Source organism: Limanda limanda, chromosome 3 (assembly GCF_963576545.1).
Source record: "Limanda limanda chromosome 3, fLimLim1.1, whole genome shotgun sequence".
NCBI classification, from domain to species: domain Eukaryota; kingdom Metazoa; phylum Chordata; class Actinopteri; order Pleuronectiformes; family Pleuronectidae; genus Limanda; species Limanda limanda.
The window spans coordinates 3,477,668-3,493,257 of NC_083638.1; the positions used below are offsets into that span (position 1 = coordinate 3,477,668).

At 44.8% G+C, this 15,590-nt stretch overlaps 1 protein-coding gene across 1 annotated transcript in view; it reads right to left on the minus strand.

Annotated features, from left to right (window-relative positions):
• pacsin3 (protein kinase C and casein kinase substrate in neurons 3) overlaps positions 1-15,590 on the minus strand; it is a 28,245-nt gene that overhangs the window by 4,154 nt on the left and 8,501 nt on the right. The window contains exons 3-10 of the mRNA XM_061068911.1: positions 9,256-9,350; positions 8,696-8,852; positions 8,355-8,590; positions 7,940-8,095; positions 7,393-7,568; positions 5,127-5,247; positions 1,535-1,677; positions 1,211-1,410 (exon numbers count right to left, since the gene is read on the minus strand). Of these exons, the coding sequence (XP_060924894.1) occupies positions 1,211-1,410; positions 1,535-1,677; positions 5,127-5,247; positions 7,393-7,568; positions 7,940-8,095; positions 8,355-8,590; positions 8,696-8,852; positions 9,256-9,309 (1,243 nt within the window). The 5' untranslated portion in view covers positions 9,310-9,350. The remainder of the gene's footprint in view (positions 1-1,210; positions 1,411-1,534; positions 1,678-5,126; positions 5,248-7,392; positions 7,569-7,939; positions 8,096-8,354; positions 8,591-8,695; positions 8,853-9,255; positions 9,351-15,590) is intronic.

Consider the following 15,590-nt stretch of genomic DNA (forward strand, 5'->3'; position numbering starts at 1 on the left):
CATGAAGGACGCCCCCCTGCAGAGGACCGACTGAACCTGGTCAGGGTTGAACCACCAAACCTTGAGGTCAACGAGCGCAACCGTTCCCTTCCTGATGAAAACTGAGTCCTCACAGACAACTATACAAGCTGGGTTTTTTCTTTTTGTCAATAAATACACAAAATAACACAAAATCACGCTCAGACAATCGTAAAAATCAATTAGTGAAATGATGTCGGTCAATTAACAACACACTGCATCCAAACACGAGTTCATGATTCATGAAGCTCAGTTTGTCCAGTTTTAACAACAAAGCTGAGAATGATCCCTTCAAAATAAAAGCATTGACTCCCTGGTTGTCAGTCCAGAATTTGAAATTCCCTGAGAGATGCTTTTATCTGAAACGATGTGAAGCTCCAGCAGCTTCACATCCGTCACTGCTGCACACGTCATGCACGGAGGTAAAATATTATGTATAATATTCTCGTGTGGTCGGTAATTCTGCGTTTGAATCTGCTGCAGAGATGATTCAACTCAAGTCACAGAACTAAACCTGTTTAACAATTTAGAGGCAGAAAAAAGTAATCAGCTTTAGATTCAGAGAAGTAAAAAAAACTATTATATTTGTGTAGCCGCTATTCACAAATCATAATTTGTCTCATGGGGCTTAACAAAGTGCTTCTGTGACGATGAATGATTAAAACAGAATTTACAAGCTTCCAGAGAATAACATGCAGACTGGGTGCAGGTTTTACAGTGTAATGTGTGAGTTTAACAGTGTAATGTGTGTGTTTAACAGTGCAACGTGTGTGTTTAACAGTGTAATGTGTGTGTTCTACAGTGTAATGTGTGTGTTTAACAGTGTAATGTGTGTGTTTTACAGGTGTGGTGCTTAATGCAGACTCTTACTTAAAGATGTGTAATCATCAGAACTCATGAAACAATGAAATTATGTGTTTGACAAGTGTGTGTGTGTGTGTGTGTGTGTGTGTGTGTGTGTGTGTGTGTGTGTGTGCATGTGTGTGTTAAGACAAGGCATCACAGGTGACCCAAAAACAAAACAGCATGAAATATAAACTATATTATTATATTACAATATATTATATATTTATGGTTTTACTTGTAATTTCATAAAATGTGAAAAGTGGCTGAGACGCTGATTCATTTACATTGGATCAGCCCCCCCCCCCTGTGATGCCTCCCGTCTAGAAGCATTAGTCTGGGTTAATACCTGCTTTAAAGCTGAGCTCATCGGCCTCCTGGCCAACGTAATCATAGAGCGCTCGGACTCGCACCCCCTCTACCTGCTCCTCCTCCTCCTCCTCCTCCTCCTCCTCCTCGTCTTCCTCCCCCTCCCCCCCCACGCCGTTCACCGCCGGCGCCTTCTTGGGAATCTCCTCGTCCGACCAGTCAGATGAATACTCTTTCGTCCTGAGGAAGGAGAGAGCAGGAGGCCGGGGATCAGACACACACACGCTCTTTGTAACGTAGACAAAGCTAAACAACGCACACACACACACACACACACACACAGACACACACACAGACGTCCTACCTGCTGGTGTCCGTTGTGATGGGACTCGGTGGGACGTCGTCTCTGCCTGAGGAGACGATGTTGGTGAGAGTGACCACGTTCTCCTCGGAGTTTCCTCCCCGCTCCTTCCTGCTGATGGAGCGACTCGCCTCCGGAGACCACTCCTGCACACACACACACAAACACACACACACACACACACAAACACACACATTTAGATAATGCATCACTAGATTTCAAATCGATAGAAGTTGTGTTCCTGTTCAGTTCAGAAGCTTCAGTTGAACCTGGTTGATCTTCGTTCACTTTACGACTCGTTACTTTCATGATATGTTAATGTTTCATTTTCATTGTTAAAATGTCAGGAATTAATTTTAAAAATCCGAAATTTAAATAATAAATTGGTTATATTATTATAGGTATTAATGTTTTAGTTATAAAAAAGAACAATCAAGAACAAATCCAAAGTGAACAAGTTGTACAAAGAAAGTTTTTCTGCTTAAAAAACATGGATTAATTGATTATGAATTGATTTATATTAAAACTTAAAAAATCAAAAAGACACTAGAAGAATATCTCATTGCTAATTTTGGCACAAATATTTTTTGCATAAAATCCTTGCAACTCCGACATGAGAAGATTTAACTGAGCGACACGAAGTTATTTAAAAACAACAGATGATTGATACGGATATAGACGAGGTTCTCTTTTGTCTGGTCAACAAACACGGATATATAATAGATGAGCAATAGTCAATCAGATCCCCCCCACACACACACACACAGACAGACACACACAGACTCACACTCCAGCCATAATAACATGGTGCTGAGTGAAGTCGGAGGCTGTGGATACAGTTACTGGTATTTACAGTCTCAGTGGAGCAGAGAACAAACTCCACACTGTCAGTGCTGCTGGCGCATGTGTGTGTGTGTGTGTGTGTGTGTCTGAACTCAATGTCCCTGCAGGTATAGAAGAAACACCACATATGCACAAAGTGTATGTACATATCAAAAACTAAGATGAAGGATTGGATTTTCCTGCTCCTCTTCTTCTGTTTTTATCTTCAGATTTTCTGCTGAGCTGTGGCGTCATGAATGAATAAAGTCCTCACCAGTATAGAAACACAAACCGGTGCAGGCCGGTACAATGGTTCTCTGTTTGTGTGTCTGCAGCGCTGTGGGAACGCCAGGAGCTTCCTCAGAGGAGCAGATTCATTTCTCGCTCTCCTCTAACGTTTCAGATTTAGAAAAATGAAGCTAAATAATGTTGACTTCAACTTGACAGCAGAGATTCTCACTTTTTATACTGAAAAAAACAGACATATACATATATATACACTTGTAGTACTGAGAGGATTAAAAGAAAATCTGTTTAACGGAATTAATAAGCACATTAACTTATTCAATACTTCTCTTTTTAGGGTAAGATTCACGTTTTTACTGCTGAAAAGATTTTCATTGATGGTAAACAATGGAAATAAAGAGGGATTCTATTTCTATTCTATTCTATTCATTGATTTTAAATGGGGCGTGCTCCGGGATTTCTGTTTCCACTTCCTCTAACATGGTGAGAGACGTGTTGGCCGTGGTAGATGATTTATGTTTTCAGAGTGATCCTTCTTATTTTTATCATCCATTTTGCAGCTGTAACAAAATAAAATGTCGCTGTCGTGGGACAAATGAAGAATTATCTTAAACAGTTTTATATCCTGCTCTGATGATAATTAACCGTAGCCACTAAAAGCTTGTTTCCATTTGTCGTATAATTAGGACCAAACTGCATCTGTCATTTTAGGAAATGTTCTCGTAAAAGCTCTGAAACTGATTCAGAGAGATGTTGGTTAGTGAAGGATGTTTGTTTCTGTTGCACAGTTGTGTAACAATATCATGTTGGAATGAAATCCAGACTCCAGTTTCTTCCGATTTGATTTCAGAACACAAGACTGTTTGTGTGTGTTTCATTTTCTTCAGCTGCGTCGTTCACACGCGACCAGAAACCATCTTTAGTTAAAGACTGTTCTCAGAACACGAGGCGCCTGAACGCACCTTCAACCTGAAGTTTGTCTTATATCTGGAATCAGATCTGATCCAGTTTCAGTTTTTCTGAGTGTAAAGTGTCAACTCCTTTGTATGATCAGTGAAATCTGAGGATCAAGATCTAGAGCAGTGCACACACAACACAACACAATACGACACAATGATTCTCTCACTGGGAAGGGAGCGTGAAAATACCTGAATGTAACTGAGAAAAAAGACTTTTATCATCTTCATCATCATCATCCTCAGACAGGGAGTCACACACCTCCAGAGAAATGAGACGTGAATCTGATGAAGAACTGATTCCTCACTTTTCTATCAGATTTCATCTAAATACTAAAAATTATTAAATCTCCGGTAATAATTAAAAACGTTGATTAATGTCACAGCTTCAGACGTGTTTAATAATAATCATCTTAATAACAATAATCATTGTGAATATTGGATTCTTATGGCCATGCAGCACTGCTCCTGACCACACGGTGGCACTAATGAGTAACTTCATTCATAATCTAAAACAAACATAGAACAAAAGAGAGTTGAGAGTTTTTACTTTTTGTTTTCAGACCAACAACCGTTTTAAAGTTCAACAGTTTGGTAAATGTTCTGTCGTCTCTCCTGCAGACGAGTGGAAATATGAAATATGAAGCAACACGTCTGAGGAATAACCGGAGTAAAGTGTCATTGTCACACTTTTGTTTGTGTGTTTGTGTTTTAGGATACAACAGTTTCTATCATATTTGAATTTGTCTATGTCTCAGGCAGATACACACAAACACACACAAGCTTTAACCCAATAAAGACTCGGTTGTCAGTTTTTTCATATCTGTAAATATTTGTTTGTCCTCACTGACCTCGACTGCTGCTTGAAAACTGTAGATTTCCATACACAACTAAAATAATGTGTGTGTGTGTGTTTGTGTGAATGTCATTCCATAGTTATGAGGCCACTTTCGGGTAAATACCATCATTGTGAGGACATGTTGTTCTGGTTCTCACAAATTCAATGGACTATTTGAGGGTTAAGAAGACTTGGTTTCAGGGTCAGATGTCCTCACAACTATAGAGAGAGAGTGTGTGTCTGTGTGTGTTTCAGAGACACACAGTGAATATTCAACAGGTTTCCAGTGAAAGCCTTATTGTGTAACAGACTCTGAGTGGGGTCAGGAATGTGTGACACACAGACACACACACACGCACACACTACAAGTCTGAACTTTTTCAGTTCAGACTTGCAGATTTTCTGTGACTCCATTCATTCTTTTCTCCAAATATCTTGAAAACATGAGCCCTGAGGTAGTTGTTCTGTTTCATATCTGTATGCGTGTGTGTGTGTGTGTGTGTGAGTGTGTGTGTGTGTGTGTGTGTGAGTGTGAGTGTGTGTGTGTGTGTGAGACAGGAAGGAGGAGAAACCAGGAACATCTCAGTCCTGTCACGTCAAGCCCTGAACCCTCAGTGATGATTACAATATTAGCTTTTATTTCATCATGTGTGAGACGACAGAGTGTGTGTGTCTGTGTGTGTGTCTGTGTGTGTGTGTGTGTCTGTGTGTGCGTCAGTGTGTGTGTCCACACCTCAAACTGAGGCCAGTTCATGCTCATGCCCGGTCCGTGTGTGTTCCTCCACCACCTGAGGTCCTCGGTGTCGTTGGCTCCTCGGATGGTTTGACCCAGGTCCTGGTGCAGAGCTTTGAACCTGTGGGACACAGACGACTGTCAATCATCATGAAGAGACTCTAACTCTGTCTCAAGGGAGAGGACAGACGTCCTCTATGATCTGAGACATTCAACATTGTACCGGATCTGTTCTTTTGACTTGGACTGTTTTCTAAAGGGTTATTCTCTATAAGATAAGATAAGTGTGTATGTATAATTTCAGCCGAACTAATTCATCGGTTTGCTGATAACAATCGACCGATATGCACATGCAGGGACATTTACAGCATTTCAATGAAAGACGATGAGAGACATGTATTGAGGGACTCGTGTCTTTGAAGGAGTCACAAGATGTTGGTCACTGCTCCTTGAACCCGGTAACTCCCCTCAGGTAACAAGAGACTCCAGAAACTAAAGTCTCTGAGCTCAGTCTGAGTCTGGACGTCAGGTCTGGACATCAGGTCTCTACAGGACAACAGGTCTCTGCAGGACGTAAGGTCTCTGGAGGACGTAAGGTCTCTGCAGGACGTAAGGTCTCTGGAGGACAACAGGTCTCTGGAGGACAACAGGTCTCTGCAGGACGTCAGGTCTCTGGAGGACGTCAGGTCTCTGGAGGACAACAGGTCTCTGGAGGACATCAGGTCTCTGGTGGACATCAGGTCTCTGCAGGACATCAGGTCTCTGGTGGACATCAGGTCTCTGCAGGACATCAGGTCTCTGCAGGACATCAGGTCTCTGCAGGACATCAGGTCTCTGGAGGACAACAGGTCTCTGGAGGACAACAGGTCTCTGGTGGACATCAGGTCTCTGGTGGACATCAGGTCTCTGGTGGACATCAGGTCTCTGGTGGACGTCAGGTCTCTGCAGGACGTCAGGTCTCTGCAGGACAACAGGTCTCTGGAGGACATCAGGTCTCTGGTGGACATCAGGTCTCTGCAGGACAACAGGTCTCTGCAGGACATCAGGTCTCTGCAGAACAACAGGTCTCTGCAGGACAACAGGTCTCTGCAGGACATCAGGTCTCTGGAGGACAACAGGTCTCTGGAGGACGACAGGTCTCTGGAGGACAACAGGTCTCTGGAGGACAACAGGTCTCTGGAGGACGTCAGGTCTCTGGAGGACAACAGGTCTCTGGAGGACAACAGGTATCTGCAGGACCACAGGTCTCTGCAGGACAACAGGTCTCTGGAGGACAACAGGTCTCTGCAGGACGACAGGTCTCTGGAGGACAACAGGTCTTTGGAGGACGTGAGGTCTCTGCAGGACGACAGGTATCTGCAGGACAACAGGTCTCTGGAGGACGTCAGGTCTCTGCAGGACGTCAGGTCTTTGGAGGACAACAGGTCTCTGCAGGACGTCAGGTCTCTGGAGGACAACAGGTCTTTGCAGGACGTCAGGTCTCTGGAGGACAACAGGTCTCTGAAGGACGTCAGGTCTCTGCAGGACAACAGGTCTCTGGAGGACAACAGGTCTCTGGAGGACAACAGGTCTCTGGAGGACAACAGGTCTCTGCAGGACAACAGGTCTCTGGAGGACAACAGGTCTCTGCAGGACCACAGGTCTCTGCAGGACAACAGGTCTCTGGAGGACAACAGGTCTCTGGAGGACAACAGGTCTTTGGAGGACGTGAGGTCTCTGCAGGACGACAGGTATCTGCAGGACAACAGGTCTCTGGAGGACGTCAGGTCTCTGCAGGACGTCAGGTCTTTGGAGGACAACAGGTCTCTGCAGGACGTCAGGTCTCTGGAGGACAACAGGTCTTTGCAGGACGTCAGGTCTCTGGAGGACAACAGGTCTCTGAAGGACGTCAGGTCTCTGGAGGACATCAGGTCTCTGGAGGACAACAGGTGGTCTCTCATTTCTCCAGGAACCTGAACTTTAATTCCCACGTTAACGTCTCGCGTCCGGTTCGTCTCCACAGAGTTAAAATCCAAAAGGTTGAATCGTTCAATATTTGGACGTATTGGACTTCTCCCAATCAGGGTTACCATGGTAACAGGGACGTGTTTAAACAGAACGAGGAGGTCAATAGTTAATGGACAACACAAGTTTCCCATTAACTCCTGTGTACACACACACATGTTCACAAACCATGACACGTCTGCATGCCGTCGTCCTGAGTCATTGTGTGTGTGTGTGTGTGTGTGTGTGTGTCTGTGTGTGTGTGTGTGCGTGTGTGTCGTACCCCTCTCTGGAGGACAGGTCCAGGTGAGTGTGCGTGTCCAGCAGGACGTCTTTAAAGAAACGCAGCCGCCTGCGCTCGGCCTCCTGGGTGAGATCGAACACCTGCTCCATGTCCTCCATGTACCGGGGGTTACAGCGGTTCAGCTCCTCCAGGGCCTTCTGGTAGCGCTCCTTCACCTGGCGTGCACACACACACACACACACACACACACACACACACACACACACACAAACACACAAAGAAGTCACGCACAGGCGTGTTTTGTCAAACTGGAATCACAAAGATGAAGAGGATGCAGGATTTTCCAGGTTTTTGTGTTGTTTTTTCTGCGGTTGGGTTTGTGTGGAGCAGAGAATAGAGGAGACAAGCCTGGTCATGTTACACAAACACACACACACACAGAGACAGACACACACACAGAGACAGACACACAGAGAAACAAGTAGGTTTTCCTGGACTCACTGACACACCCAGAGTGGTGCTAGAAGGAGCTCTGCCTGTGTGTGTTCGTGCGTGTGTGTGTGTGTGTGTGTGTGTGTGTGTGTACTTTCTCGGCCTCCTGGTTGCAGCGCTCCACCCGGGTTGTGTATTTGCGGACTTCCTCCTGAGACTTGGTCGGGTCGGCCTTGGCGTGCGTTTCCCTGGTCGACGCCGTCCACTCCTCCTTCCTGGCCTGATGGTAGCTCTTCTTACTGGACTCCACCTTAACACACACACACACACACACACACACACACACACACACACACACACAGACACACACATTATAATTAGACTAGATGTCGTCATGTTTCCTCATTGACGCATCAGATCAAATATTAGAAACATGATGACTGACTCCATTCCAAGCAGCATCACCGACCTCATTGTTTTCTCATTTTCCTTTATCGTCATTTTCTTATTCACGCAAAACTTGCTCTCTTTGAATGTAGACCCCGCCCCCCGCCCCCCCCCACCCTCACCTCTTTCAGCTTGCGGACCCAGGGCTTCTGGGCTTTGCGGAAGCCGTCGTCGGCGTCCTTGGTTTCCCTGAAGCCTCCGATCATCTGCTTGTGGAAGGCGTCCTTCTGCCAGTCGCGCACCTTCTCGCTGTCCTCGCCCGCCAGCCGCTGCCGCAGGTCCAGGTGCAGCTCGCTGAGCCGATCGGCCGCCTGCATGAAGGCGTGCCACGCCTTCTCCAGCGTGCCGTACTGAGGCCCTGGGGGGGGGGGGGGGGGGGGGGAAGAGGACGGTGTTCCATCACCTCAGTGAGCCTCAGAAAACCTGATTTACAATCTGTTCAGTGACCTTCTCTCACACCGACCTTTCTCCACGACGCCCCTCCACCTCTTGGCCCAGTCGCTCAGCTGCAGGGCGTAACTCTTCTCGATCTTCGCTCTCTCCTGGAAGCAGCTGACCAGCTCGTTGCACAGCCGGTGGCCGTCGTCGATCCTCTTCACCGTCCTCTTGTAGTTCCCCGGCTGCAGAGACACACACACACAGACACACACACAGACACACAGACACAAATAAGAGGCGAGGCTGAACCGCAGCGATGCTTTCAGTGGCGTTAAGTAGATGATTCAGGGCAATAGAGCCGGAGTGAAGGGAGCAACCGGGGACAGACAGAAGAAGCAGCAGGTACAGGTATGTGGTTTTTCCAGATATTGGCGTGCGAGTCCTGGCAGCTCGTCGTGGATCCTCATGAGACTGCAGAGCGGCTCGCTGAGCGTCTGTCACATTCGTTTACTGCTGGTTTCATTTCCGTAATGTGTCTGAACTGGTTAAATCAATCTAGCATGTGTTGTTGTTGTGTGTGTGTGTGTGTTAGTGTCTGTGTGGGTGTGTGTGTGTGTGTGTTTGGCGTGTGTGTGTGTACTCTACCTCCCAGAAGCTGTCAGAGCTCCCCAGGTCGCTGAGGTCTCCGTTGGAAGACATGTCGGCCTTACAGCACGGAATGATGGCGGCTACAGAAACGACTAGAGAGAGAGAGGGAGGGAGAGGGAGAGAGAGAGAGAGAGAGTGAGAGTGAGAGAGAGGGAGGGAGGGAGCGAGCGAGAGAGAGAATAAAAGTGAGACGTCCATTACTCTGGGTAATTTCCAGGAAACTTTGCAGGTGTAAAGCTATAAAACTTCAAGGATATTTCCAACACAATTTGGAAAAACTGAAATGGAGAAAGTCAGTTTCAATATGATTTGATCCAAAGCTCCAGAACAGATTATACCTGCCAAAGTCACAAATACAAACTTTTCATGGTAAGATGATGATGTCTCCCTTTTAAAAAACACAGTATCAAATAGAAAGACACACAAAAAGAATCCAATCTAAATATGTTTGTGAGAAATTAACTTGAAATAGAAATATGTCCCTTGTACGTAAAGGTGTCCGAGAGTTTTTAGGGTTTTTAGGGTTTTTAGGGTTTTTAGGGTTTCTCTGGTATTTGAACGTGTCCTCTGATCGTCCAGCCTCAGTTCTTCAGTTTCAGCTTCGGACAAAGTGCAGCTCCACGTCAGCGACGCACAAACCTACACAGCCTCTCTCTCTCCAGGTCGCTGCCCGGTTCTCCTTCTGCACACAACTGGACTGTGTGCGTCCGACAAACAAACACAGTGTCACACACACACATCCGCTGCGTTACTGACTGAGGCAGGAATCTGTGTCAACGAGTCCCGGACACACACAATGGGTCTCATTCATCAGAGGAGACGACGCACAAAACGTTTGGATCCGCAAGTTATCAGAGATGATTCCACTGTGCGATTCACTTTTAACCGTCTCGGTGAAGACAGACGGAGGGACAGGACGTAAGACAAGTCTCTGTTTCAAAGCCAGCCTTGTTCACATCTTCTCCGATATCTACGTTAGCATCGTAGACTGTAAATCAAGATGGACGACATGACGGCACCCAATAGTGAAGCGTCTCGATTGCCCCCTGGTGGCTGGCTGCACTATAGGGATGGGGGGGAAAAATCGATTAAGTTACAAATCGCGATTCTGGTGGATGACGATTTTAAATCGCCATGCTGCCTCCAAAATCGATTTTTTTAAAAAAAATTTTTTATTTTTTTTTATTTTTTTAAAACATATTTATTGGTCTATACGGGGGGGATATATGGGGGGGGGGGTGGCAAGTTGACCAGCTCTTGTTTTTGCACAAGAATCTAAACATACCCAAGCACTAGCTTTGCATCGCCTACATTCAAACAACAATAGCCTACTTTTTGTTTCAAAGTTTATATTTTAAGTAAACTTTTATTCATTCTATTTAATTTACCTTTTATTTATTGTTTAAAAGTAGCCTATAAGTGGCATACATTTCTTAATCTGTCAGTTTGTGTGAAGTTGACAGGGGCTATACAATAATAGGGAACATTTTTATTTCTTTTCTCTATTGGCTGCCCGGCAGTCATTAAGTTAGTGTTAATATTTGAAATAAATCTTGTAAAGCTCTAAGTGAATTTGACTGTGTTGTATTTGAAGGTATGATTCAACATTTTTCCATGGTCCAGTATTTAAAAAAAATAATAACCAAAAGAAATTGCAGGAAATCGTAATATCGAATCGCAATACCCAAAGAATCGCAATACATATCGTATCGCCACCTAAGTATCGTGATAGTATCGTATCGGGAGGTCCCTGCTGATTCCCGTCCCTACTGCACTACAGGTCATAAATCCCACCACCTCCATGTTGACGGATGGGACACGTCGCGTTGATATATGTTCAAATGTGTCCGATCAGTTTGGTTTTAATTCGTTATTCGATGATATAAAAACAGGCTGAGACGTCCTGATGGACAGCAGCGACTGACTGGCTACAAATATACAAAATGGCTGCGTTTGTTTCTGGGATCATTTGGCTTCATGAGACATGTCGTCCATCTTTATTTACCGGTTGGTCAGTGGAATAATGTTAATACTAATTTAAAGAAATCAGCGATCAACTTATTCTCCTTATTCAATGGCTCATGTGCAAACCTTCTTTACTGTTTTTATTCTGTTTGCACTGTATAAATAGTTTCTATACTATACTTCCTTGCCTTAATATTGCATGTAGCATTTATCTTATCCTACGTGCAAAGAAATCTTCCATCAAAACGGACAATAATCAACAAGAGGCTGAAGTTATTAATGCAAAGTATAAAATGTCTCCACATAAACCATGTCACAGAATCGACCTGCAGCTCATCAGCAGCATGACTCTGCAGATGAACCCTTCACCAGTTCATCGTGACCCCCAACTTGCGTACATCCACTTCCTCCCTGTGATCCTCCCACTGGACAAAACCCTGTTCCAAGGCCGAACCACTTCCTGTGTCAGACACAACAACCCCGAGAGGAAAACACGCTTCAGTCCCGAGCGAGCGAAGGTCACCGTCCTGCTGCTGCTCGCCGAGCGGCCGAGCGCTGCTGCTCCCGTGAGGAGGAGAGTGGGCGCCTCAGAGAAGCTCCACCCGGGCCTCCTGGATTCAGCCGGGCTGCACCAAGTCACACATGAGCTGTTTTAAGGACATGACGACAAAACATAAAAGGTACCCCTCCCTCCACTGCTCCTTCAGAGGCTCCACCCCCCACCTCGATGCACGTCGCCAAGGTTACCTCTGATCTCAGCAAGTGGGAGTTAGCCACCACAAACATTAGAATTAGCTGTGGACAAAACACAACCTTTATATTTACACAAACTACACGTTCAACAACTGGAAATCAGTCAGACAGTGGAGTCGGTACTGCTGCCCCCCCCCCCCCTGCAGCTCGGAGGGCGCTATGTTCCAGAGCGAGGTCGGAACATCACATCCTTCCACCAGGTTTCAGATTTCAATGAACCCGCTCAATTGTTTGTGTGAAATCTTGATTACAAACCAACCGACAGACAAACGGACAGAAGAGGACGAACCAGGTGTTGTTAAAGAAACAGACAAAAACTCCTATAATCAAATCCACCCCCAAAAGGGAATGGTTTCTTCCTTTTCGTAACCTTGCATCTATCTTAAAAGTCTCAATAAATCGGTTTTGCTAGTTCCTGCAAAGAGTCAAACAAACAGCAATTGATTGATTGATTGATTGAATATTTATTTAAGCCTCGGAAGACACATTGAGGGATAAGACCCTCAGTTACAATGGTGCCGAGGGTACAATAAAAAAGTTGATACATTAAAAGTGAATACATTGAATAAATAGGAATGAAATAAATATGCATATATATATACACAGTAATACAAGGTATAAAACAATTCGTCAATAAAATACCATGGCCAAGTCAACTAGCAGTTACAGTCACTGCAGGAGAAGTCAGCTGTACATGAGACCAGACTCGAGAACTCCGTCAGTGAAACAAATGAGCGCAACTTTAAAGATTTTTGGACCTCATTCCAAGTGTAGGGTGCTTTATAACAGAAAGCTGTCTTCCCCAAGTTGGTCTTAGCAATGAAAACACAACCTCCTCAGCTGAGGTAACAGCGTTCACTTCAGCCCTGAACATGAGTTTTGTTCCGTTTAAAAAAGTGACCCAGCTTCTTAGATGTTTTACAAATCGACTCGGAACTGAACGAGCTGCTTTCAGACATGCACCCCCACCCCGCAGATCCTCCAGAGTTCCTCCACAGGGGCTGCAGGTGAGAGAGGAGAAACTGCAGAGAAGGTCCGGACCCCAATTCTCCACAGATCCTCTGGAGGTCAAGTCTGAAAACAGCTTTTTAGTCCAGGCAAAGTAGCGTTTTCCGACCGACTAATTGTAAAATAATTTTTTTCAGCATAGATCATTTCTATGAGGTGTCCAGAACAACATACTAAAATTCCTAAGAAATCCTAGTTGAGGAAATATGTTTAATTCTCATCAATGTGTGCCAATAAGGCCCGGCAACAATACACCCCAAAAGGGCTATTTTTTTCGTTTACTTTTCGTTTACATTTTTTGTATTACAAGTTTCTTTGAAAATGAATTTGAATATGCAAATGAGCTATACACTAATCGAATATGCCCCAAATACACCCAAATAGGCTTAATTTTTTCCTTTACTCCTACCACAATAAAACTTTACATAGTAAAAGTATTTATGAAAAGTAACTTTTTTTGTATTACAAGTTTCTTTTGAAATGAATTTGACAAGCACATGAGCTGGGTTTATTTTGGGCATATTCGATGAGTGTATAGCTCACTTGCATATTAAAATTAATTTCCAAAGAAACTTGTAATACAAAACATGTTACGTTTCATGTTACGTTTCATTGTGTAAAGTTTTATTTTGATAGGAGTAAACGAAAAAAATAGTCTTTTTGGGTGTATTGTTGCCGGGCCTTATTGGCACATTGATGAGAATTAAACATATTTCCTCAACTAGGACTTCTTAGGAATTTTAGTATGTTGTTCTGGACACCTCATAGAAATAATCTATGCTGAAAAAAATTCTTTTAAAATTCTTGTATTTTTGGCTCCAAAATGGGTTACTTTGCCTGGACTATTTAGTCTCCGACAAAAAAGTCAAACACACAACTTTGTACGTGCACAGTCGTCCCACACGCGAGGAAATAAAAAGCAAACATCCAAACCATCACTGAGGCTTCAGGACTTGACGTGACAGGACTGTCGGAGGATCCTGGTTTTCCCTCCTCCCTGTGTTTCACAACCTTCTCGCTCACTGTAAATAACAAGTCGTCTCCCAGAATAACAGCAGCTGATCTAAGCACTGGGACCAGGCCGAGGCCGAATTAAAAGGCAGCGCACAACAGTAGCCTTGGTGAACTCTGCAGGGAACAATGTGGGAGCGGGTGAGTCTAAATAAACTCGGCAATGACAGAGCAGCCGGCGACGGGAGGGAGGAGAACGTGCACTTAGATCAGGTTTAATGTGTGTGTAGGTGTGTGTCAGTGTGTGTGTGTGTGGGTGTGTTTCGCAGGTGACGCTGAAGATTAGTGAAACGCAGACGTTCGACAACACAACCGCACAACATCACTTCTCTCTCAGACGTGGCAGATAATCCCCGTCAGACAGCTGAGCTCGAGTTTTACCTCCCCATGCTGTAGAGATAGAAGGATGGCCGGGTGTGTGTCTGTGCGTGTGCCTGGCTGTGTGTGTCTGTGTGTGTGTGTGTGTGTGTGTGTGTGTGTGTGTGTGTGTGTGTGTGTGTGTGTCACAGGTAAGTGGTAAGGAGAAGCATCTGGCACCAGCATGCTGGAACATGAGCGAGTATGAGAAAACTGACTTCTCCATGGGTCGCTAATTACTGCTCCTATATCCTACAGGAGTGTTTGTGTGTGTCTGTGTGTGTGTGTGCGTGTGTGTGTGAGTATCTGGGTGTGGCTCACTGAAAGCATGTTGGCTTGGCAGCTCAACCCTCTTGTACGGCAGCTGCAGTGAACCTGCCGGAGGTTTGCATGCAACTCGACCGAGGAGCCGAGGTTCACAACGCGTGAAACAAATATTGTGCCAAGTTCTCAAACCGAAACAAAGGCTTTGAACGGTCGAAACTCTACAAATAATACAAAATAAAAAGCTCTGATGTGCTGAGAGTGAAACTGTCCACAGTCTGAGTTACATTAGTTACACACAGGGCGGCTGGGGGGGGATGGATTTCGCTAGTTTTGCAGTTATTTGGTCATAAATCAAAAAATAAGTAAGAATGACGATACAAAACACAACAAAGTGAAAACATTTTGTCTATACTTTCTACTTTTTTCATTAATTTGCTGGTTTTACTTTTGTCAAACAGAAAATAAGCAGAAACAGAAAGTTGTTCGCCTTAAACAACTCTAAAACAACTTCGTTAACCCAGAGAACCAGAGAGCTGCTGCTGAACAAGTTCTCAAGATTATCAGCGAGTCCACACACACACACACACACACACACACACACACACACACACACACACACACACACACACACACACACACACACGCCCTGTACACTGAGCTAATACCTTCAGGAATGTATTTCAATTGTCTTCATGTACAACAAATAGAAGGAAACATGGTTTTACTGCAGAGGCCTAAACAACACACGCACGGTAGAAGGTTGGAGTTTGTATTATTGATCATATTTTAAATACTTGTCTCTTAATCTTTACAACGAATCAAACAAACCCAAAGTGAACTTCAAGTCCTGCACGTGTCCAACAACTTGTTGAGGTGAAAAGTGAGCACAGGTCGGGGGGGTGGGGGTGGGGGGTGAGGACATGTGACAGGGTGATACAGCTCGGTGCAAAAGGAACAAAGTGGAAACCCGA